Here is a 22,152-nt window from a genome sequence, read left to right as displayed (position 1 = left end):
AGCTGAAATGTTGTAGCTGTGATGAGTAAAGAACTGATAGATTGAGTAGAGATTCTATTAGCCAGCCTAGCAATTTATTTGCTTAGAGAATTCTTGTTTTTCCCGAGTCAGGTGATCCAAACTATGACACAGGGGAAAAGGACAAGATTGTTTTGGTAAAACCCTGATAAGAGGATCATCGTGGTTTTTTCCACTAATAGAAAAGGACAGTCTTCTGAGGCAGAACAAACCCCGCTGTCCCTTTTTGCACACTGCCTCACAATTCTCCTCAAAAGTCAGTTTTAGAGTCTATGACCGCCCCTGAGATACTTATAGCTCTCTACATAACCCATAACCTGGCCCTGCATGGTCATGGTCCCGGTCCCATGGGTTGAAGCACAAGTTATAAAATCAGTAAGCGTATCGTTTGTCTCAGATATGTTCAACTGTAGGAAGGATTTCTCACAACATAACAGGGACAGGAATTAACCCTGTCATGAAACAAACTCACAATCTGCGAACTTCAGTGAGGCCCCATTCTCATGCTTACTTTGGCACAAGTTACAGAATATAGAGTAAAGGGTAAGGGAACACAACCCATGCTCTAGCCAATAGGGGAGCACAGTGTATCAGGAAAAATGCCATTCACTGTCACTTTGTGCCCCGTTTGTCAGGAAATCATTTACCTATCCTACCAGACTATGGCTCAACTCAAAATACTCCATCATCCTCATGGCTAGAATGCGGGATTGGGTAGTGTCGAAAGCAGAAGAAAAACCCATCACATCCTGTATGTTTAAATTTCAAATTCCATAATAAAATAAGCCGCGTCTGATTAGTAGCCCAAGAAACAACAGCGTGCTGGTTGGACCAGGGCCAGTGGGGAGTGGTATAGGAGGGAGACAGAAGACTTTAGGTTCTTGCGATAGATGCTGAATTTAAAAAATAAATCTCTCAGCATCTTTTCCCGCTCACATCTCTGCTTAATGGTCGGAGTTGAGTTGATTCTGACCAACTCTTTCATTTCCCTGTAACAGTCCAGAAAATATTTAACCCATGTGAAAAATTTCCATTGCATATATTTCCATTATAATATTTTCATAATTAATAATTTATGAAGACTATGGCAGGGAAGAAATAGTTGCATGTGGCACAGGAGCCACCAGCTGTCAACTCTTGGCGTGAATGCAGAATATGTGAAGGTCCACTTTGTGACACCAGAGATCAGGCTACACTCATCATCCTTCCTGCTGGATGAGGAATTTCCAATAGATTTTTGCCATAAAATAGTCACATCAAAATTTGTCACTTGTGTTACCCAGTTAAACGCATCAATCAAATATACTGAACGCTAAGGCATGTTTGCTAAATGCGTGCCTCCTCCTTCATAGCTACAGGTCCAGTTCCATTTCATGAAAAGATGCTGTGCTTGTCATTGTTATTAATCTTTTCATATTGTTGGTCCATGTGTCAATCAGACCAAACATTGTTAATGAATTACTGCAGGTCTTATTTTGACACCAAGGTTTTCCAATAAGGGTAAAACATGCAAGACATGAAATCCTACAGAAGTAGAACTTCTAGAGCCACACAGAGTGACTTATCCCTGATATTCCTCCAAGGCCAAACTATTTTCCTTATTCCTTACCCGTAGACCTTCAGCACAGAACTCCCCACCCCACACCCCCCTTCCTATGATGGGTTGATGTAGGGAGTGGGTGAATTGTGCAGTGGATTCTGGTACAGGTGGGTGAGTAGGCATAGTGGTCACAGTGCAATGTATTACCAGGTGATGTTCATTATTTTGGGTCCCATGCCCATAAGTCTCATTATGAATGCACGGCAGCATCCCCCTCTCTCTGGTTTAGGCATGTCAAAAATAATCTTAGTCATACAGGCAATTGTTTGTGCTGTATACACATCAGAAAACAGTAATTTACTCTTCAAAACACAAACCAGTGCCAAAAAAACAAGACCAAACATCAAATACAGGCCAAGGTTACTTCGAACAGATATTGCACAATTTTACAGCCATATAAAATGTACACTAACGAAAACAGTGCATAGAGCGGACCGAAGTTCATCATAGCTTTTAAAATTTTTATCATGGTATGCTACATGCTGTAATTCACGTTAGCACAATTCTGTACATGCAGAAAGACACATGGAAGTTTCTTTAGGAGCCCAGGTATTTGAAGGTGTAACTATCAGTGTTAAAGGAGGCTCTCTCCTTTAACTGACTGACCGATTGGTAACCTAGAGCTTTGGCTGGAGCTCACTGATGTCCCAGACGAAGGTCAGAGGGAAGTCCTTCATTCTCTCCTGGAAGACTCTGTCGAAGCGTTCACTCTGAGCCACAGTAAGGAAGTTCTTCCAGTCCCCAACTGTACCTGAAACACAACACAAACGGGTAAACTGACCTTCAGTGCGATATAACAGTGCCAGCCAATTGGATTGCTTTAGATTTTTAAAAATAAATTTATATTGCCAATGTGTCATTATGGATTAATTTTGCAAGATAAGTGCATAAGATAAGAATACCTAGTGCTTAAAATTATCATAAGTAAAACCTCTTCTGTTCTTTATTGTTTAAGCTGAGAAAGTTTTCTACGAAACAAAGATAAGCAATAGGTCTTTTTAAACCTTACACCATGTAAAGTGGGGTGCATCGTACTTCTGGGTACCGAAAGATTGAACTGGGGGTGGGGGTGCAGGGGTTTGAGTTGGTGGCCGAAGGCCAGGTTGGAGTTGAATCCATTTCGATTCACTTGGTTCAGGAAAGAAAATTCATTTCATGAACTGGAAAATGGCAATAATTCCTCAGGATCTTTTGATGAATTAGTTGAAATTGTGCAAATGGTACATATTTTTTCCATAACCTTCATTAAATAGCCCTTGTCACATTAAAGGTATTAAATCTAAAATATATAAAAGCATTTCAATAGCTTTGAAATGTGTTTCCATTGGTCGCACAAGACCTTGTGAGAACATCAAGCAGTTTCACTGATCACAAAAAGCTTTTAGCACATGCTTACCTTTACGCAGAAAGTTTAGCTTCCCTTTAAAGTCGAAGCGATTGGACGCAAAGTCATAATTTGCTCGAGGATCAGTCTTCATCTTCTTAAATGTGACTTGCTCCACAATTCTGTCAATTTCTACAGAAGACAAATTCTTCCCCACAAACTCGCTGATCTTCACAACGACAGAGCGGAGATCCTGATGGAAAAATGTTACAGAACAGAGAGGCATTACATTAGATACCAAGTGACATTTGACAGCACCTACCTAGACACACAAACACGCTAAAATAATAAAAACAAATGCTAAATGCTAAAACACTGGCGGCGTATAACGGCAAGCAGTGGTATTGACAGGTAACAATCAGTTTCTGCGGCAAACATGGGCTGGATATGGATGGGATGCCTTTGTGTAACCAACAACCACCGAGCCTTTTGCCCCCCTTCCAAGGACACTGCTGCAAACTTGAGGGTTGAAAATGGAGGGGGGGTGGGGGCTTCATATGACCCCTGAAGAAATTTACCATTTTAACCATTTATTATTCCTGTTGTATCCATCTGCAGCAAAATCAGAATGCTTTATTTATAATTAACTATTAAAAACAAAAACAAAACAAAAACAGTTGGTTTTAATAACGCAAACCATACTCTCATATGCATAGATTTGGGGGGGGGGGGGGGGGGGGTCAATATCATCCACAATATTTTCATTTGAATTGGTCCCCACTAGATAGTAAGCTTGTGAAACTTGTATGACTACACGAGACTAGGGCGGTGACAAATCAGCACACTTGCCCACCATTGAGTACACTGGGTGAGAAAGTGAAGTAGGCAAAATTCTCTAAATAAAGTGTACTAAAAATCCCAGGGTGTACTTATTTCCAGGGGTTTCGCCAAGGATATTATGAAGCATAGTTTAAGTAAGACCATTTTAGTCCCAATAAAAAATGACGTGCAGCTTCTCTTTAGAACTTTTTCCCTTCCCTGATGAATCAGCATGGTCGTGCAAGGGTGTAACATCTTAACACTTCCACAGTGCTGCTGGAAAATAGTGCAGAGGATATTTTTCACTCGCTGCCTATCGCATACTAAAATCCCTCTCATCTTCACGTGTGGAGGATTGCATTGTGGGATTCCTTTCTTGCTGGAAGCTCGTGATTGAATGCCCTTGGGGAGAGAGGAGGAAAAATTTAAAATAAGTAGCTCCCTCCCCTTTCATAAATCGGAAACTGAATGCCACCTGGTGCGGCAGCCATACTCCATCGGACAGGTGGCAGGAGACAAATCTTTGGGGCCGTCATTGGTTTGGGGCCGTCACTGGCAGTCGTTTCTTCCTCGAATAAATCAGGAGGAGGGGGGGAAAAAAAAAAAAAAAAACACTAAGATTCACCTCTTGTCCCCCCCATCCCCTCCGCCCCCGTCACCTTTATCATTTCTTCATAGCGTAGAAAGAGAATGTTGTACTTGTCTCGGCTGTTGTACCATGCCTTGACGTGGTCAAACCAGCTACCGTAAGGACCTGGAAAGGATCAGTTAGAACAAGAAATCATTCAGGGGTGGGCACTTGTGTTTTGACTTCTTCGTTTTCAACTGCATAAGTCATCATTTAAAATTCACAGTCAAATCATTTACACAGCTGGATATGTACTGGAGCATTTCAGGTCAAGTACCTTGCTCAGGGTATACCTGCAGTGCCCCTAACTGGTGTCTGAAAGTACCACACTGGCCTGCACGCAAGCTCTGCTTCCCATTACATTACATTGCCAATACACACTTACCCTGGCCGGACAGGAATCTGTCTAGTGCTTCATCCTTGACTTTGTTATCCAAGCGCAATTTCATAAAATGAAACATGGAAACGTGGGCATCTTTGGGGTTCCGGAGAACATAGATGACCTGAAACAAACAGATACGGCAAAAAAACAAAAATACAGCTTAGTGTCAGAAACACGAAAGAGTATGCTAGATCACATTAACTTTCACTCGTATACAGAGGTACTTACAATCTAGAAAAAAAAAATCCCATCAGAATTCAGACTTTAAATGTCCAAGCTGTTATGTACAAATAGGTTGTGCAAAGTGGCAATGCAAAGCGGCAATGCAAAGCGGCAATGCAAAGTGGCAATGCAAAGTGGCAACGAAAAGTGGTGCATCAAGTTTGTAAGAATGTTCAGTGTTGTAAGCCAAGATTTGCCATGACAAAACTGTCAATAACAATTTATTAAAGAACTTTACCAGAGAAGTACAGGGTAAAATAAAGGCAGGTCAACTACAGCGGTGAGGTTTTAGAACAAGCTCGTATACCTAAAATTAAATGCTGGTTACTACCCACCAACCAGGTGACTGGCAACCAATTGGTCATCACCTATTACTCCCTTATGTTCTCAGATAATGCAAATCAAACCCACGACTTGCGAGTCAACTCCAGTTCCCTACCCATTATACTATGCTGCCAAAATACAACTGACCTGTGTATGAATGAAGGTTTATTTTAAATATTTTTGGTCACACATACCAGTAGTGTGGGATGCATGAATTTTGCAATGCACAGGGCATGACAAACACAGATCTATGCGTTTCAGCTTCAGTCTCCTCCTCCAACCCAAACCCCCCTCCCACCCTCCTTCCCTCCCTCAGGGTACCCCTGCTTGACAACTTGCTTTGGCCTTCTTCTCCCGCAGCCCCCTGGGGACCAGGTTCTCCGGCAGATGGGAGGAGAACAGCCTGGGTGATGGGCGCGTGGTATAGTCCATGCCTCTCTCCAAGTACTCCAGCCAGGGCATGCGCTCGTGCGTGCGCTTGTCCACACTGTCTGGGAAATCGTCTTCATACAACAAGGTAACAACACGCTGGGTCCACACCGTACCTGGGGGGGGGGGGGGGGGGGGGGGGGGGGATTACTGATGCAGTCTGTGTAGGTAGGTCATTCTGCAGGTCTATTTGTTAGACCACCAGTGTTTCTGACAACTGGCCCAGGCAGTATGTCTGTGTGAAGTGTTAGATAGCATGTTAGTATTCTGGCTAAACATACTAAAACTAAAATAATTTCAAAAGCTTCAGAAAGCGAGCAATCCAGTTTATCATAGCTGCACTATGACCATTAACTAGTGTAGATAATCCTGAAATGCATGTGAAAAGAACGCAGCAGCTTCAGTCTAAATGCAGCAATTGCTCAAAGTGAAATCATATCAACGAAAGTCTGACCAGATTTTGGATAAGTGACGAGGAAGACGTCACTGTCTCTGATCTCAAAGTGTTCCAAGCTGTCGATGTATTCCTCAGTGAGAACCAAGTCGCCAATCATGTGGGAGAATGTTTGCAAACGAAGAAGTAGTCTGGCGCCAGTCAGCTGGTCTTTCGGTGCCATCGTTCTTTCTGTGGTATGAAATGTGGTGAAATTACAGAGAGGAGAAACAGAATAGCGGTAGCCTACAGACATGACGGGTGCGGGGGTAGGTAACGGGTGCAGCACGCAGATACTGATGCACAACAATAAAGACAGAAACAAGTTTAAATGACCTATTAATGCGGACCCTTGTATGTGACCATTTACGTTATGACCAGTTGGCGAGATGGTTGTCCAACGTGGGCAAATAGCCCTCATTCGGACTTGAAATATGCTAGGCCAATCTGCAAATGATTCCGGTCTACGCCTGAAGCAGCAATAATTGTTAAAGAAACGAACGGCAAAAGATTTGTTACCCAAAGTGTGCCGCCGTGGTGGTTGCAAGTGACTCCGACGTCTCTATCTCTCTACAAGATACAGAGTAAGCTGTTAAGACCGTTGCGGTATTTTGCGTCTTTAAAACCAGGGCTGTGCAAACCTATTCCTGGGTATCTACCGTCCTGTAGCAACCCTGCTTCCAATTGAAGTTAATTTATTGGGTCACCTCAAAATATATTCATTTCGTCACGGCTTGTGGGCGAGGTTTCTTCGAATACTCCTAATGCAGTTATTCGCAAAACACAATTGTCGTAATCAGGATTTATTAGTTGTGTCAGGTGTGTTTGGGGTGGAACACGTTGATACCTGGATCCAGCTGGGGGTATGCGAGAAGTTTGGGAACCACTGTTCAAATGCGAAATTGCGAACGAACCAAAAGTTTAAAAGGATCTGACACACCTGAGCAGGGCGGGATGCATTTGGCTTCCCTAAATCAATCGATGTGCGAAGCAGGGGTCTAATGGTCCAGCTTCCAGAGGCCTGGTCTGAAAACAGTCTATTGTTAATTAAGTCTCCTTGGTTGGTATAGTTCTTGATCACTCACTCCCAGTTGCTGTTTTATAATGAGGTACTATGCCCCATCGCTGTGGGTGCTGGAGCCTATCTCAGTGTGCACTGGGCAAGAGGCAGGAATGCACTCTGGACAGGCTGCCAGTCTATCACAAGGTACACACATACCATTCACACATACCCACGGGCAATTTAGAGTCTCCAATTAGCCTACCTGCGTGACTTTGGACTGTGGGAGGAAACCGGAGTACCCAGAGGAAACCCACACACACACAGAGGACATGCAAACTCCACACAGTTGTACTTGAGGTGGAACACATTAATACCTGGATCTGGCTGGGGGTAGCCAAGAGGTACACAGAAAGGCCCTGGCCGGGATTCGAATTCAGGACCTTCTTGCTGCGAGGTGCCAGCAGTGTCGATAATTGTCCATAATTATCGCTTTCATTGTTCTAATGATAAGTTAGCCAAAACTATCTGGGTGGTGATCTGATTTGCCAGTGTTTGAGACCTGAGTGGATTACATTAACTTCTATTATAAATACATCTAAATACAAATAAGTTATTAAATTAAGAACTGTATAATGGATTGCAGTGATGTTTATGACTGAAACATTGGTTGTTTTAAGTTTATTCAATGCAAAAAAAAACATTGCATCTTTGTTGCCAGCACCTTTGACTAGACACAAAATAACCTTTAGACACCAAATTAGATTCATACAGTGTAAAGGCTGTGTTCATGACCAATAAGAATGGGAGCTGTGCATTAAACTGCCGCATTCCTAGGTTTCTAACAGAAAGTTCTGTATCCAAAAATGTAAAGATGCCCACCACAAATGTAAATGCTTCACCAAATGCCTATTGCACCCATAATACATTTTGTGTTTCAGAAATACATTTTTTTTTTTCAACAATAATTTGAGTATTTGAATTTCTGCTATTTTTAATTTCTTCATAATTTTAGTGAAAAGGCTTGTTTTGGTCATTTTTCTTGGTTAGTTGGTTTGACGATGCTTTTTACACGTGTGTGTGCTCAAACATAATTTCTATGATTGCCTCCTGCCTCTGAAAAATACTAAAGTGGAGTTTTCAACATGTCAGCTGGTGTATAGAATCAAGCGGTACTCGCATTCATGACTAAAATCATGGAACAGCTGATATCTTTTAAACATAAATGTTTAACACAACATTTTTTTTATTTAAAATGAGAGGTTTTTGTGTTGCTTATATTTGCTATATTCTCAGGGGGAAACTCCACAAATAAATACCGTAAAATAAAAACAGTTTTTAGGTAATTCAGTTTTGCCTACATTTGCTTCAGTTTAATTTATACATTATCCAGCTTACAGTACTGGTGTTCACATCCACAAAATGTTAAAGCGATTAAGAAAATCTAGTTTAAAAGAGCTCAGCTGTTTCGTAGTGACACATGACCATATGTGTCATTTAGGCATTTGAGTTAGTATTGGCAGCTTTTACTTCAGCTCAATGTACCTTTCCAGCATTGTAGTTTAATTCATCATGTAAGGCCAAAAAGTATTTTGAAACAAATACCTCGATGGTGATTATGGTATTGATTACCCAATACGGCACCAACTATACACAGAGTTGCATAGGGCCCACACCCTCATATGCAGTATTTGCTAACTTACTGTGTATTAGTTATTATTCATCAGGCCGTGGCCATTAAAAAAAAAAATAACACATAAAGCCTTGGGGGTGTTCATTTCATTCATGTGAATGGAAAATGTACCTCTCTGAAATGCAAAGATACTCCAACAATATTTTATAGGCAGGTCCTCAGGCATAATCATCCCTTTTTAAGGTCAATGCAATAAAGCAACTGCCATTGTGCATGCTTAGACTTCTCAGCAAATGGCCTTGTGATACTGTCATACCCCATGTGAAAAGCTCATATTTTCCTTCGAGCTATGTGATCTTGGATATTTTGGACATATTTTATGTGGTAGATTTGCCACATATTTATCTGATTGAACACCATAATGAAAGGTCTTATACTCTGTCCAAAACCCTTGAGCGAGCAGTGCTTAAACAACTAACCGCTTTTCTCCATCAGAACGACCTGCTAGACCCTCACCAGTCTGGCTTCCAATCCGGGCACTCAGCAGAGACTGCCCTCCTGGCTGTGACGGAGGCACTCACCACTGCAAGAGCCTCATGCCTCTCCTCTGTCCTGATCCTCCTTGACCTGTCTGCAGCATTCAACAAGGTCAACCACAAAATACTTCTCTCCACCTTGGCTGAGATGGGCATTGCTGGGACCGCCCTGTCTTGGTTCGCTTCCTATCTTGTTGTGTTGGCCCAGGAAAGCTATTTAGAATTTAAACCATTTTTCCATTTTTATTCATTATCAGAAAACTGCAAATAACAACCAGTGACAATAAACACCCCTTATTTGTTAACAAATACCCCTTAGCATGTTATGAACTTGTATTGCAATTGGAGTCTTTTTGTCAAGAAGCATTCACACAGAAAACATAAAACAAGAGTACAATTAATAAATATAAATATCATGTCAGAGTAAATAAATATCAGTCATCAAGCAAAACAAGTGATTGCCGTTCCGGAATGTAATACGTCAGGGCATAAAGTAGTGTTTCTGTTAAGCTAAGATGCTGAAAAACAACCTCTTGGACCTGGCTTTAACTCACTTACGCTCACTCACATTTAGCAGGCTGAAGATTCTCCACAAGGGGGAGCGATTGGCACTCAAAAAGCTGGTGCTGTGCAAGAATGGTGTTTGCCATCAACGACATTGTGTCCTTGTTTTTCCAATTAGCTCTAAGTGTTTTGTGTGTGTGTGTGTGTGTGTGTGTGTGTGTGTGTACTTGCAAAGTCAGAATGTGATTGTGGTGTGGGGATGGCTGGTTTAAGCAGCCACACCTGCCCTGGGTCAAGCTGATTAGACCTGGCCAATTGGATAATTGGTTAAGAATTAGATAATTGGCCAGGCTAATTAGACCCAGGAACAGGAGTGGCTGCACCTGTGCGTAGTGAGGTAATCACTGCGCACAGGTTAAATCTGCCATCCCCACCCACATCAGGAGCTCTCTGTCATGACAGGGTTTTTACATCTGCTCATTTGGCGTTACCATCTTGCCAAACCCTCGTGGAATAAATGTGGACTGTTTTAACATCATCTCCCTGTGTCTCTGTGCTGGAGGGCCCCAAGGAAAGTCACTTCGGTGGCCTGTGGCAGACGTGTTTGCCACAGTGATTATTTCAAGGTTCCCATTTCAGAATATGGTGCTAAGTGGTCTGTGCACCAAGGATGATGATGGCTATTATTATTTTATTTTCTTTACAAAACGCTTTTCTTACAAGTGTTCAAGGGGCTTTACAATATATGATAGTCAAAAGAAGGTTGAAATTGAATTGGTTTTGAGTCGTTAATTCAGTAATTAATTATTTGGTAATGAAGTTACCTATTGCGCGTTCTCTGTGGAAAAAATGCATTGTTGGATGTGTTTTTGCTACTCAAAAAGATACAGTATTCGTAACAATTTTGTTTCTAAACATCTTAAGCTATACATCAGTAAATAATGTTATGTATCCCATATTATATGAAATATAATGAATATGATTTAATGACCTCAGACTTACTGTTGAGGACAACAACATGGCTGTGCTTCTCCTTTCAGATCTAAGAGCTGTGTTTAATATTGACCACAGTGTTTTAATTGAGAGACTAGAGAAATGGGTTAGCCTATCTGACAGGGTTCTTCACCGGTTCTGCTTGTTTGTAATTATGGAGACGTTCTCTGCCAGCCTTGGCGAACGTGTGCCATATGTTGAAATGGGTACCTTGAAATAATCACATTCTAATTTTGCATGTATCACTGCTTCTCTCACTGATATCAATACGTGGACGAGCAAAACTTTCTAAAACTAAATGAAGACAAGACTGAAATTCTCCTCGTAGGACCACAAGAGAGAAGACAAACTTCTCACAAAGCTCACAGTATTTCATTTTTTTTTTTTTAATTTTTATTCCTACCATTCCTCAACCTCATTCATTTATTTTAGCTTCACTGTACTCTTTTTATTTAATATTGGCTGTATTTGAGATGTCTTACTGTCTTTCCTTAAATACCTTGAATTGATGCTTAATTCATTTTATAACTTGTGAAGAAGCACTTTGGGCTGCTGTTTGTATGAAAGGTGCTTTATAAATCATTAATATTATTGTTGTTATTATTGTTATTAGTATTATTCCTTGTGTTTCATAATTTAAATGCAATGTAGGCAATGGAATAATGCTGGTTTTTAACCAATCAGATTATTTGACTGCATTCTATTTCCATGCGTCTAGAATGACGTTGTAATTCTCTAATTGTCTTCACTTGTTTTTGTTTTTATCATTGTTTTTTGTATGGTTGGGTGCATGGTCAAAAAAACTTTTGTGTGCCATCACTGTCCATGTAAAAAACCAATCTCTGAAAAACAACCCATAAAGATGGAAAGACATGTTAAGGAATCAACTGAAGGCACAAACGTCGAACGTAATTATAATGTTGCTTTCACTAAAGCTAGACTATTAGGGTGCGCCATTTTTAGTGCGCTTGTGCTCCTTGGTAGGCATCAACCGTCGTCCTGAATTTGAGCCCACATAAAAGCTGCGCGTATATTTGAAGTCATACGGTAAAGTCGATTGCTTGACGTCAATATATATATTTTTTTTTTTTTTTTTTTCCCCCTCTGTGCTTTGCTCAATCGAATCCGGAATAGCGGTTGTTACGGCCGTTACTCGAATGTGGAGAACTCCTCTGGGGTGATTTACACATCACAAATGCTATTCCTGTTCGCTTCTAAACCCTGCCCACTACAGAATCAACAGCCGGCAGAAGTGACGGGCTGACTCTCCCCATAGAGAAATTGCGCTTTGAACAGGCTTCGGACAAAAACTACGATACATCATTGACAGGTAAATAGCGATGGCAGAGGCTAATATTTCTGTCACAGAAAGTCAGTTCCGATGCCCTGTTTGTCTGGATATCTTGAAAGATCCAGTGGCCATCCCCTGTGGCCACACGTACTGTATGATATGCATCAATGGCTACTGGGATCAGACGGACTCCGGGCAGTATAGCTGCCCCCAATGTCGGGATACGTTTAGCCCAAGACCGGTTCTAAGAAGAAACACGGTGCTTGCAGAAGTGGTAGAGAAACTAAAGCTCACCGAGCTTGTAAACTCGTCTGCCCCAGACCGTTATTTGGGAGGTCTGGGAGATGTCCCATGTGACTTTTGCCCCGTGGACAACAAACTAAAAGCGGTCAAGTCATGCTTAGCATGTCTGGCTTCGTACTGCGAGAAACACGTTGCGCCTCACCGGGAAGTTGGCACTCTGAGGCGGCATAAACTGGTGAATGCGATCGAGGATCTGTCAGATAGACTCTGCTCACAGCACCGATTGGGCCTGGAGGGCGGCGGCTGCTACAGCCAGGTGGAGTGGAGCGGGGACTGTCCGCTCTGCGAGTCGGACCAGGAAGATCTGCGCAATGTTGACATCCAGAGAGCGAGGAAACAGGTGAGAGGTCCTTGCAACGCATGACTTTGCAACAGCAGCGGCACAAAAGGAAGTTCAAAACTTGATGTCATCGTATTTGCGTTTCCAATCTGCTCGATGTTGCTCGTTCGTCGTAGGCTACACATGGACATTTAGATAGCCGAGCCCTTACTGGGAAAAGGGAAGAGGCTATCGGTAACTCATAAGAATGGTAAGGGGGACATTTAGATGATGGGCAGTACCGTGCATTGCAGCACTGGGTGCATGGGAGTGTTATTCTTGATGAACTGTACATTGTGTGTCCTTGTAGGCTACACAATGATTTTGCCCTTGAGTCAGTGGGCTGAAAGAATTCGGAATATGTGAACTATAGCTAGAGGACCAGTACGGACGCTTATAGGCCCATACGTTACTTCACACGGGAACACTGTTACCCGCGATATTTCCCGGTCGTATATGCAGGACCACGAGCAATGCACAGCCAAAAATTGCCAGAGGCATAAGTTATTGAATATTATGATTTCACAAGGAGGCGTTTAACATTGACGTCATGTTAACATTGTCAGTATAAACTCCAGACACATGTAGCCCAAAAAAATCTGCCTTTTTTGATTATTATTATTATGTTAGTTATTTTCAAACTTGTAAATTGATAGGAAATTATTCCTGGTTAATTAAGATACATGATTGAAGCACATTTCACCCTGCAGTAGAAACGCGGCGAGAGAAGTGTGTGCCTCAATGGAAGCCATCATCAGATGCTGCTTGAAATATTTACCGTATCCATGCATGTATGAACACAAAAGTGGCAAAAAGCACCGTCCTCTTCTTTATTTCAGCATCCATTTGTGATAGTATATTTACGTTCTACTTTAAGTAACGTATTGTACCCATGGCAACCCATTGAAAACAGTCTGGCTTTGCGCGAGGTATGAAAGTCACTTATTTAAAATTTTACCTGATGAGGAATAATAATGAATGTGACCAAGTCTGAAGCAAAACTTTTTTCTGAATATTTCAAAACACACCTGTAACTCTAGTTCAAGAGCAGGTCCTTTTGAGATTTCCTTTGCATAAAAGGTCATGAGAACCAAAAAAAAAATGAAACTCCCATGTAGTCACTTGTTATGATTTTGGGCCATCACAATTTCAGAGGAACACCTGACGCCATGGCAACATTAGCATGTTGAGCTGTCTTAGCCAAACACACACCAAGAGTCACCCCTTTATAAACGCAGTGAGGTCTTTTCCTGCAGATGTATTTGTCTTAATTATAGCCAACCAGGCCAGTCCAGTATTATATACTATGCATGCTGGGACATTGCTTGATTTATGAATTACCCATACTTATGGAAACTGTGAACTTGCAGAATTGTGCAAATGAGTACTTTGTAATATAATGTGCATTTTAAGTGAGTAGAGGTGCTGGTTAGTTGTTGTGTATTGTGAAACTGTTATTAGGGGGAAAAAAATAACTTTTTAGAAGGCCTTTCTTGTCGTTAGCCTTTCCCCCGGTGCACACATAAAGTACATTTTTTTTAGCTGTTTGGACGTGCTCCATGTCCTAACCCTTCTGTACAAGGCTGCCATGAACAGGACCCAATGTGCGCGAAGAAGCTTCTTATTAGCATTAATTGATTATAATTATCACTTTGATTAAGAATTAATTCTAACAAATCATGCTTTATAAATCAAATTAAAATTTTATTTGTTTTAATTTATATGGAAATTGACTATTTATGAATGAGTACACAGGTGTCAAAATTTGTGGCTTTTATTTTGAATCAATATTTGTTTTGACTGGAGAAAACATTAGAATTTCATCTTTTGTAGTCCACTTCTTTCAGTGACTGTTTTGGCTTTTTTTTCCATTGTCAAATTCTGAATGAAACCTCCCTCCCCCTGTATCTATGGTTATGGTTACACAGGCTCAGCTGCAGGAATGTCAGAGAGCAGTTCAGGGCCGGATCAGGGCTGGAGAGAGGGAACTGGAGGACTTCCAACAGGCCCTCAACTCTCTTAAGGTGTGTACTGCTGCCATTAAATAATAATAATAACAATAAGAAGAAGAAGAAAGAAAAAAAGGTCTGTATTCACAGATGCACTGGCGCTCACAAACTTACTAGCACTCATAGACGTACTGGTGACACTGTGGTGCTCACAAACACTAGTGCTCACAGACACATCGGTGCTCACAGACACTCTGGTGCTCACAGACACACCGGTGCTCACAGACACTCTGGTGCTCACAGACACTCTGGTGCTCACAGACACACCAGTGCTCACAGACACACCGGTGCTCACAGACACTCTGGTGCTCACAGCTCACAGACACACCGGTGCTCACAGACACTCTGGTGCTCACAGACACTCTGGTGCTCACAGCTCACAGACACGCCGGTGCTCACAGACACGCTGTCTCCCTGTGCCCTCAGTGCTCTGCCTCGGCTGTAGTGGGGGACAGTGAGGCTCTGTTCTCAGACCTGGCCCAGCGCTTGGAGCAGACACGGGTGGAGGTGCGGGCCAGACTGGAGGCCCAGGAGAAGGCGGTGCTGAGCCGGGTGGAGCGGGAGGTAGAGGAGCTGGACAGGGAGGTGGCCGAGCTACGGAAGAGGGAGGAGGGGATCGACCAGCTGCTCCTCACAGAGGACAACGGCCAATTCCTGCGGGTCAGCTGCAGGCTGCGTGTGTGTGTGTGTGTGTGCGCGCGTGTGAGTGCGTGTGTGTGCGTGTGTGTGCGTGTGTGTGTTTGTGCGTGTGTGTGGGTGTGTGCGTGTGCGTGTGCGGGCGGGCGTGCGTGCGTGCGGGCGGGCGTGCGTGCGTGCATGCATGGGTGTGCGTGTGCGTGTGTGTGTGTGTGTATGTGTGTGTGTGTGTGTTAATGTGTGCATTTCTCTGATGTGAAGGTCACAGACATTGTGAACGCTCCTGAAGTCCAGCTCTGCATGTTAGGATGCAGGTGGATGTGTAAGTGCTGCCTTCTTTGCGGTCAAACATTCACCCACGAGGCGCTTGACCTGCGGTCGCCCTCATTCTGCGCAGGCGGCTTCCTTGCTGTGCGTGCAGCCGGCCTGCGGGAGGCGCCCCAGAGCTGCGGAGGTCTCCACCGACTGCTTTGGCGCAGCCAGGAGGGCCCTCTCCCACCTGAGAGCCAGGATGGAGGAGCTGTGGAGGGAGGAAGTGGACAAGATCACCAAGGCAGGTGCGTTACCAGGGGCAACCAGCTGGGCTTGTACCCCCGAATGCGCTGGACATGCATCTGTGTGTGAGTGTGTGTGTACGGCCTTCTTTAACAAATAGAGCCATTTCAAATTCTGCAGTTCATCTTCGTTCGTGAGTTGAGGGTAGTTTGCGTGGAATTCTTAGGTATCCCCGTTGTCTCCGAGGTCAAAGGTTAAATCTTCACGCTGTGGGTGTGTTGGTAAAGTCAGAGGCATGTTTTCCACCCGTGGAAACCCTTTCAGCTGCACTATTCAGCTCTGCGTTAGCTGAAAGCTCTGTGTTATCCTCTGTGTTATCCGTAGTGGCGCTCTCACAGACCATAACGCACTGACCATGAGTGCTGTCATATTCCTGCCATGTCACATGGGCGTGTCTTTGCTGTCGCTGGGAGACATGAGAGAACAATCCAGATGCAGTTCCTGCTAGTTTCAATCATGCACTGTAGTCGCATTGCAGTTACATTTTAGGTATTAGGCCAGTACTAATTCATCCGGAGTGAATTGCAGTTACATCCAGTCCATTGATACAGCTGGACATTTTACTCACGTGATGCCGGATAATCACCTTGTTCAAGGGGGGGGGGGCAACAGCATTGGCCCGGCTGGGAATCGAACCCATTTGAGTTTTCGGGTTCCGAGCCCAGTTCCCTAACCGCTACACTACGCCGCCTCCCTCGGTCCACGCTCGTTTCTTGCGCTCCTCTCGGCGCGTGCGACCGAATCCCCCTGACGCGAGGCCTCGGGGGAAGCCCCTGGAGGGGAGGAAACCCCCCGTCCCGGCGCGGAGAGTCTCCTTGGCCAGCGGGGGCTCAGCGCCAGGCGGTAACGGGGCGAGCGGGCTTTCCCACGAGAGCTGAAATCCCTGCGGAAGGCCAGAAGGCGGGGTCGGCCTGGAAGCAGGCGGGGGGGGGGGGGGGGTCTGACCTCTCCCCAGGGGAACGGGACCTTAAAATCCCCCCATCGCCACGGAGATGAGCTCACATCGCGCGGTGTTGAAACGCAGTGCAGTAGATCGATCTCGGCTGAAAACCAGGAAGTCAACAGCCTGGGAGAGACTGCTGACATAAGCCGTCGAAGTTTCCCTGCGAAAGTGCAATTGATGTGTGAACAATAATATATATGCCTTTACAGTTGGCTTTCTCCATGTCTCCTGCAGTGAACCCAAACGTCTATCAGTTGCCCGCCACTGACGGCTGCAAAGGTAAGCCTTTTACTGCGGGTGGGGGGGGGGGGCATCAGAGGTGATGGTCACCAAATGCTAGGTTAAGATTAAACAAGGCTTTGTCAGCATGTAGGACAAAATGGCTGTGTTTAAACAGCAATAAGAAATCCTTGTCTTTGACATTACATTACATTACATTACATTCATTTAGCAGACGCTTTTATCCAAAGCGACGTACAAAAAAGTGCATTTTCATGATCGTAGACACCTGCTGAACACGGGTTCAGTAAGGTACAATTACTTATTTTGTAAAGCTATTTCTAGCCGAGAACAAAGAACACTATCCTGGTCTAACATCTGCAAAGCCAAACTAGGCAGAAGAATAAGCTAGAGTATTAGGACAAATACAATTTACCAAGAAGTGCAGGGATGGGGCAACATGTAACAAGTGACAGGAAAAAGGGTTTTTTTTTTTTTTTTTTTTTTTTTTTTTTTTAAATATATATATACATGTAGGCCACACTGTTTCCTTTTTGTCTTGGAGTTTGGGGATGTGGTTGCATGAAGTCTGTTTCTTTTTGTTGTGTGGGTGGTGTATCTGTGAATGGTGCACAAAGGTGGAAAATCCAGGTTGAGAAGGTAAAGACCCTCCCCACTATTTGTCTCCAATCACCTGGATTTGCTAATTAGCACAATTCTTCAGCCAGGAGGTAGAACTAGTTGCTGAAATCAGCTGGCTGAGTTCATGGGTGTAGGAAGCGCACGGCGGGACTGGTACTTTCTCTGTCTCGTGGACGGTGCTCCTGTTGGCAAACGAGGCCAAGTTTAAGGGGCGCGTGTTCCCTCCCTCAGGGGCGGAGAAGATGGCGACCGCCGTCCCGTTCCCCCTCTCCTCCCTCAGCCTGCAGCAGTCGGACAAGCGGACCAGAGAGACCTTCCTCCGGTGTGAGTACCCCGCGGAAACCTGACGCGTCACGTGCCCCGTGCGGACACGAGTCTACACGACTCCGGCATGAGCCCCGTTGTTCTCGGAAACCAGATCCGTGTCATCCACGCCAGGCCGCTCCCCTCCTGCTCTCTCTCTCTCTCTCTCTCTCTCTCTCTCCCTCTCTCTCCCTCCCTCCTTGCTCGCACCACACACTCAGAAGGGCTCCAAAAAAGGCTAGCTACCTAGTTCAGGGGTTCTTTGTCTGGCGAAGTGGTTCAAAATGGAAGCTTTTGCAGTTTTTGCACACCATCGTAAAGAGTTCCATAAAGAACTAACAAGGGTTCCTCTATGGAGACAAAGAACCCATTTTTCTGACAGTGTAATTACTGTGCTTATTTTATTGTTTAAATATGACAAAAATCCAAGCACCTCAACATTCTTTAACATGTAACATTCCTGGTTTTATCTACAATGATAGGTAACAATGACAAGAAACATTACCCTGAGGTGCTAGGTTGTAATTTGCTAGCTAGCTCAGCGCTACTTAACTCCAGGTCCTGTGGGTCACAGCAGCTGCAGGTAGTTGCTCCATTCGTGTACTACACCACCTGATTTCACTAATTATTTTACTTCTTTGGTCCAGTAAGTACGCTCATTAGTGAAATCAGGTGGTGCAGTGCATGGTTGGAGCAAATACTTGCAGACACTCCAGCCCGCAGGATCTAGAGTTGAATAGCCCGTATGCTAGGTGGTTGGGGCATGGTGGTGAGTTCAGCATCCAATGCAGGGGTGCACAGCTCCTGTCTTGGAGTGCCGGTCCGCGTGCTGGTTTTTGTTCCAACCAGTTTGCTTAGTTTTAGTTTTCTGGCAGCGGTATAAACTACGCTTGTTCACTCCTGTACTTGAGCACAGTAAAATCATCACGCTTGCTGTCTGCAGCTGTAGCTGGTGCTTCAGTTCAAACTGTGATTGAGCTAACTGATTAAATAAAGAAGGGCAGAAGCTGGCACAAAATCCTGAAATGGATCAGCCCGTGTTGTGTACCTCTGGTCTGATGTAATGATTGGTCCATTCCCTTCCCCCTCCCCCTCCCCCTCTCCCTCTCCCTCCCGCAGATACCTGTCGCCTCTCTCTGGACGCAGACACGGCGCACCCCACTCTGGTGCTGTTTGGGGACCCCCCGGGCGTGCGGTGCGGGGAGGAGCCCCAGCCCTACGCCCCGCACCCCCAGCGCTTCGACAGCGTGGCTCAGGTCCTGTGCAGGGAAGGGCAGTTCGGGGGGTGCAGCTACTGGGAGGTGGAGTGGAGGGGGGGCGGCTGGGTGGACATCGGAGTGACCTACCGGGGCATCGGGCGGAAGGGGGGGGGCAAGCCCTGCCTGCTGGGCCGGAACGAGAACTCCTGGAGGCTGCGCTGCACGCACTCCGGCTACGCCGCCTGGCACGACAACCGCAAGACCACGGTGGCCGCCGCGCCCTGCCCCAGGATCGGGGTGCTCCTGGAGCGCCAGCAGGGGGCGCTCTCCTTCTACAGCCTCTCCAGCGCCGTCGCCCTCCTGCACACCTTCCACTGCCCCTTCTCTCAGCCTCTCTACCCAGCTTTCAGGCTGGACCTGGACTCCACGGTCCTCATCTGCCCCCCTGTCTCTCCCTCCGCCAGCTCTGACCTCTGATCCCAAAAGCTGCCCCTCCCCCTACCCTGCCCCCAGGGCCTTATCGGTCACCTGCAGCCTTTCACTAGCTCTCTTCTGCTAGCTCTCTGAGATGATAATGGTGGCATCAATAGGTCTCTGGATGGAAAGAAACTGCTTGCTAGCATTATCATGTTATCCTTGTACTGCAGTTATCCCACACACACAGAGACAGATCCACGCACACACACACACACAGACAGATCCACACACACACACACACACACACACACACACTCTCTCTCTGTGGTCCCACTCTTTTCAGATAGACACACATTACTGACCATACCCTTCGGCAGTCAGGCATTTCTCTGTGGTGCCATTGCCTTTACTCCTGGCCGGGAGGAACTACAAAAGTGTTCCCATGTTCCCGCATTCTTGCCTAATCTTCCAGCTTGAGTACTGGCTTTGTGAATGCCATGTCTGCCGAGCGTAGCTGGCAGCAGGGAGGGCGGGGGGGGGGGGTTCAAGTACGCATGGTACGCATACCCGGTCGATAACTCCTTCCTCCTCAATGTTTGTTGGTTCAGAATTTCCCCTGCTGAATTTCTGGCTATGCCACAGAATATATTCCATTCATTTTGTGAATGCTAGGAAAGTCATCTGACTCCCAAAGTACTTTTTTCTTTACTACTGAATGTAACTGTCCATGTTGCTGAAAAGCGGTGCTACAGTGACATTGCATTAGCTTCACAGGCAGGAAGTTTGTCATTTCCCACGGTGTCATATGCGACACCTTATAAAGTGCTTTTAAAAAAATGTACAAATAAAAACCTCCAGGGCATGTTCATCATTTGCTTCTATGCTGACCCTTGCCGCAGCCCTTCTCTGTGTTTGTAGCTAGTTTACTCAGAGAATCACAAGGACCGACTGAATCTTCTTGTTTTGTAGCTTGATCTTAACTCTAGAGGGCAGTTTTTAAAGGGTGTTTCTTATTTCTGATAATATTATGCATGGAAACAGTGGCACTTTTTGTAACATTGTCCTCTTACTAACACTGAAGTGGAACACTTTTTTATTTATTCACAACTAACAACAGCCAGAAAGCAGCAGACCTGCATATCATCCTAAAAATAGATCTCTGCTTAATGGTTTTTTTTCTCCCCCGTGTCATATTTTTTTTCCAACTGTGACAAATGAGTTGGGAATAATATTTGCCAGTGAAGGAAACGGTAATGAAATACTGTGTGTGGTTCCTGGTCTCTCAGTTCAGGAGCCCTGTCTACCTCTCCTCTCTATCGCTTATGCCTTATTGCCCTTTGCCGCTAGTCTTGTGGTTGTGGAAGTGTTTGTTTGTCTGTGTGTTTTACCGTTGGTATTTGTATATGCAATAAAAAAAAGGCATTTCAACTTATTTTTGAAAATCTAATGTTATACTGACATTCTCACAATTCATGACACTCTTAAAAGGGCAATTTTTTTCTTGATAAGGATGAGCCTGCAAGGTGCAAAAAAATTATTTCCATCGAACTCTGAAGCATTTCTTGTGACGTGCTTATGCAATGTAACAGTAGAAATTCACTGACTTTAACACGGCAAAATTTGTGTTAAATGCAACTAAATCAATGTGAGTGGTTACTCAAAATCGTGGGTTCACACAATTCACACAGCCAACTGTTCAAGCAAACAGAAGAGAGGCTTATCTTAATCACAGTTTCATGACAAAACAAAAAGGAATTATATCACCTAGTCCTACTCTGTCACAAACATTACATTAAGTGTTCATTATGGCTGGGGTCAATGCATGAGTTATACAAATCCTGCAGCCAGTCATTGTTTTCCGGACGATACTCGGTTTATTGATGTCAGCAGTAAAAAAAAAAGGGCCAACAGGCTGGGATATATCGGCAGAAGTGTTGAGTATAAATCAAAGGAAGTTATACAATACCTTTGTCAGACCTCATTGACAGTATTGCGTGCAGTTCTCGGGACCGTACTACAAGAATGATAAAGTATAGAGGCTCTGAAAAAGGTTCAAAGAAGGGCAACCAAATTGGTTCCTGCTATGAAAGATAAAAGTTATGAGCAAAGACATGAGATGCTTAATCTCTTCAGGCCTTTTAAAAGGAGACTTATTGGTGATTGGGGCTTTTAAATTTATGAAAGGGATTAACAAAGTGAAGTACTAGAGATTCTTCAATCCGAGTTCTGTTAGTAGAACAAGGGGGAATAAATAGAAATTAGGTCCCACCCCTTTTCTATAACTTGTATAAATGGTGAACTTCATGTTTATCATATATATCTATATATGAGATGTCCATAAACGGTTTCCTCTTAGTATAGTACCAAAGTACCAAAATTATACACATCTTCAGTTTGCAGATTACAGAAGGAGCAGTTTGCATCTTTTCAAAAACAAGTTAGTAGGATAACGTCTGTGAACCAGTGAATGC

At 44.3% G+C, this 22,152-nt stretch overlaps 2 protein-coding genes across 3 annotated transcripts; one reads left to right on the top strand and one right to left on the bottom strand.

Moving 5' to 3' along the window:
* Positions 1-2,232: 2,232 nt before the first annotated feature.
* On the bottom strand, positions 2,233-6,882 carry LOC118221510 (amine sulfotransferase-like). Of its 2 annotated transcripts, none has more exons than XM_035406634.1 (7): positions 6,699-6,882; positions 6,201-6,371; positions 5,639-5,862; positions 4,775-4,892; positions 4,421-4,515; positions 3,015-3,195; positions 2,233-2,369 (listed from the first exon to the last, which is right to left on the bottom strand). In XM_035406634.1, exons 2-7 carry the CDS (start codon positions 6,361-6,363, stop codon positions 2,236-2,238), a joined length of 915 nt encoding a protein of 304 aa, XP_035262525.1. In that variant the 5' UTR covers positions 6,364-6,371; positions 6,699-6,882; the 3' UTR covers positions 2,233-2,235. The 2 variants fall into 2 exon arrangements, with proteins under 2 accessions (XP_035262525.1, XP_035262526.1); XM_035406635.1 differs by having other exon boundaries at positions 5,657-5,862; positions 6,699-6,881.
* A 5,074-nt stretch (positions 6,883-11,956) lies between these two features.
* Positions 11,957-21,113, top strand: LOC118221508 (E3 ubiquitin/ISG15 ligase TRIM25-like). The gene is made up of 7 exons (XM_035406633.1): positions 11,957-12,779; positions 14,687-14,782; positions 15,194-15,427; positions 15,801-15,960; positions 17,136-17,180; positions 17,994-18,086; positions 19,185-21,113. The coding sequence occupies exons 1-7, from the start codon at positions 12,186-12,188 to the stop codon at positions 19,739-19,741; spliced, it is 1,779 nt and encodes a 592-aa protein (XP_035262524.1). The 5' UTR covers positions 11,957-12,185; the 3' UTR covers positions 19,742-21,113.
* Positions 21,114-22,152: the final 1,039 nt, after the last annotated feature.

The sequence above is a fragment of the Anguilla anguilla genome, chromosome 2 (assembly GCF_013347855.1).
Source record: "Anguilla anguilla isolate fAngAng1 chromosome 2, fAngAng1.pri, whole genome shotgun sequence".
In the NCBI taxonomy this organism is placed as follows: domain Eukaryota; kingdom Metazoa; phylum Chordata; class Actinopteri; order Anguilliformes; family Anguillidae; genus Anguilla; species Anguilla anguilla.
This window is presented reverse-complemented; position numbering and strand designations above follow the sequence as displayed.

What these genes read in the sequence shown, in the direction of transcription:
- LOC118221510 (XM_035406634.1), bottom strand. Translation starts at nt 6,363, where the DNA reads ATGGCACCGAAAGACCAGCTGACTGGCGCCAGACTACTTCTTCGTTTG. An exon ending in CAGATTCCTGTCCGGCCAGG is followed by an intron (nt 4,516 to 4,774) that starts GTAAGTGTGTAT and finishes GATCCTTTCCAG; the next exon opens with GTCCTTACGGTAGCTGGTTT. An exon ending in GCTAAACTTTCTGCGTAAAG is followed by an intron (nt 2,370 to 3,014) that starts GTAAGCATGTGC and finishes GTTGTGTTTCAG; the next exon opens with GTACAGTTGGGGACTGGAAG.
- LOC118221508 (XM_035406633.1), top strand. Translation starts at nt 12,186, where the DNA reads ATGGCAGAGGCTAATATTTCTGTCACAGAAAGTCAGTTCCGATGCCCT. An exon ending in TCCAGAGAGCGAGGAAACAG is followed by an intron (nt 12,780 to 14,686) that starts GTGAGAGGTCCT and finishes ATGGTTACACAG; the next exon opens with GCTCAGCTGCAGGAATGTCA. An exon ending in CAGAGAGACCTTCCTCCGGT is followed by an intron (nt 18,087 to 19,184) that starts GTGAGTACCCCG and finishes TCCCTCCCGCAG; the next exon opens with ATACCTGTCGCCTCTCTCTG.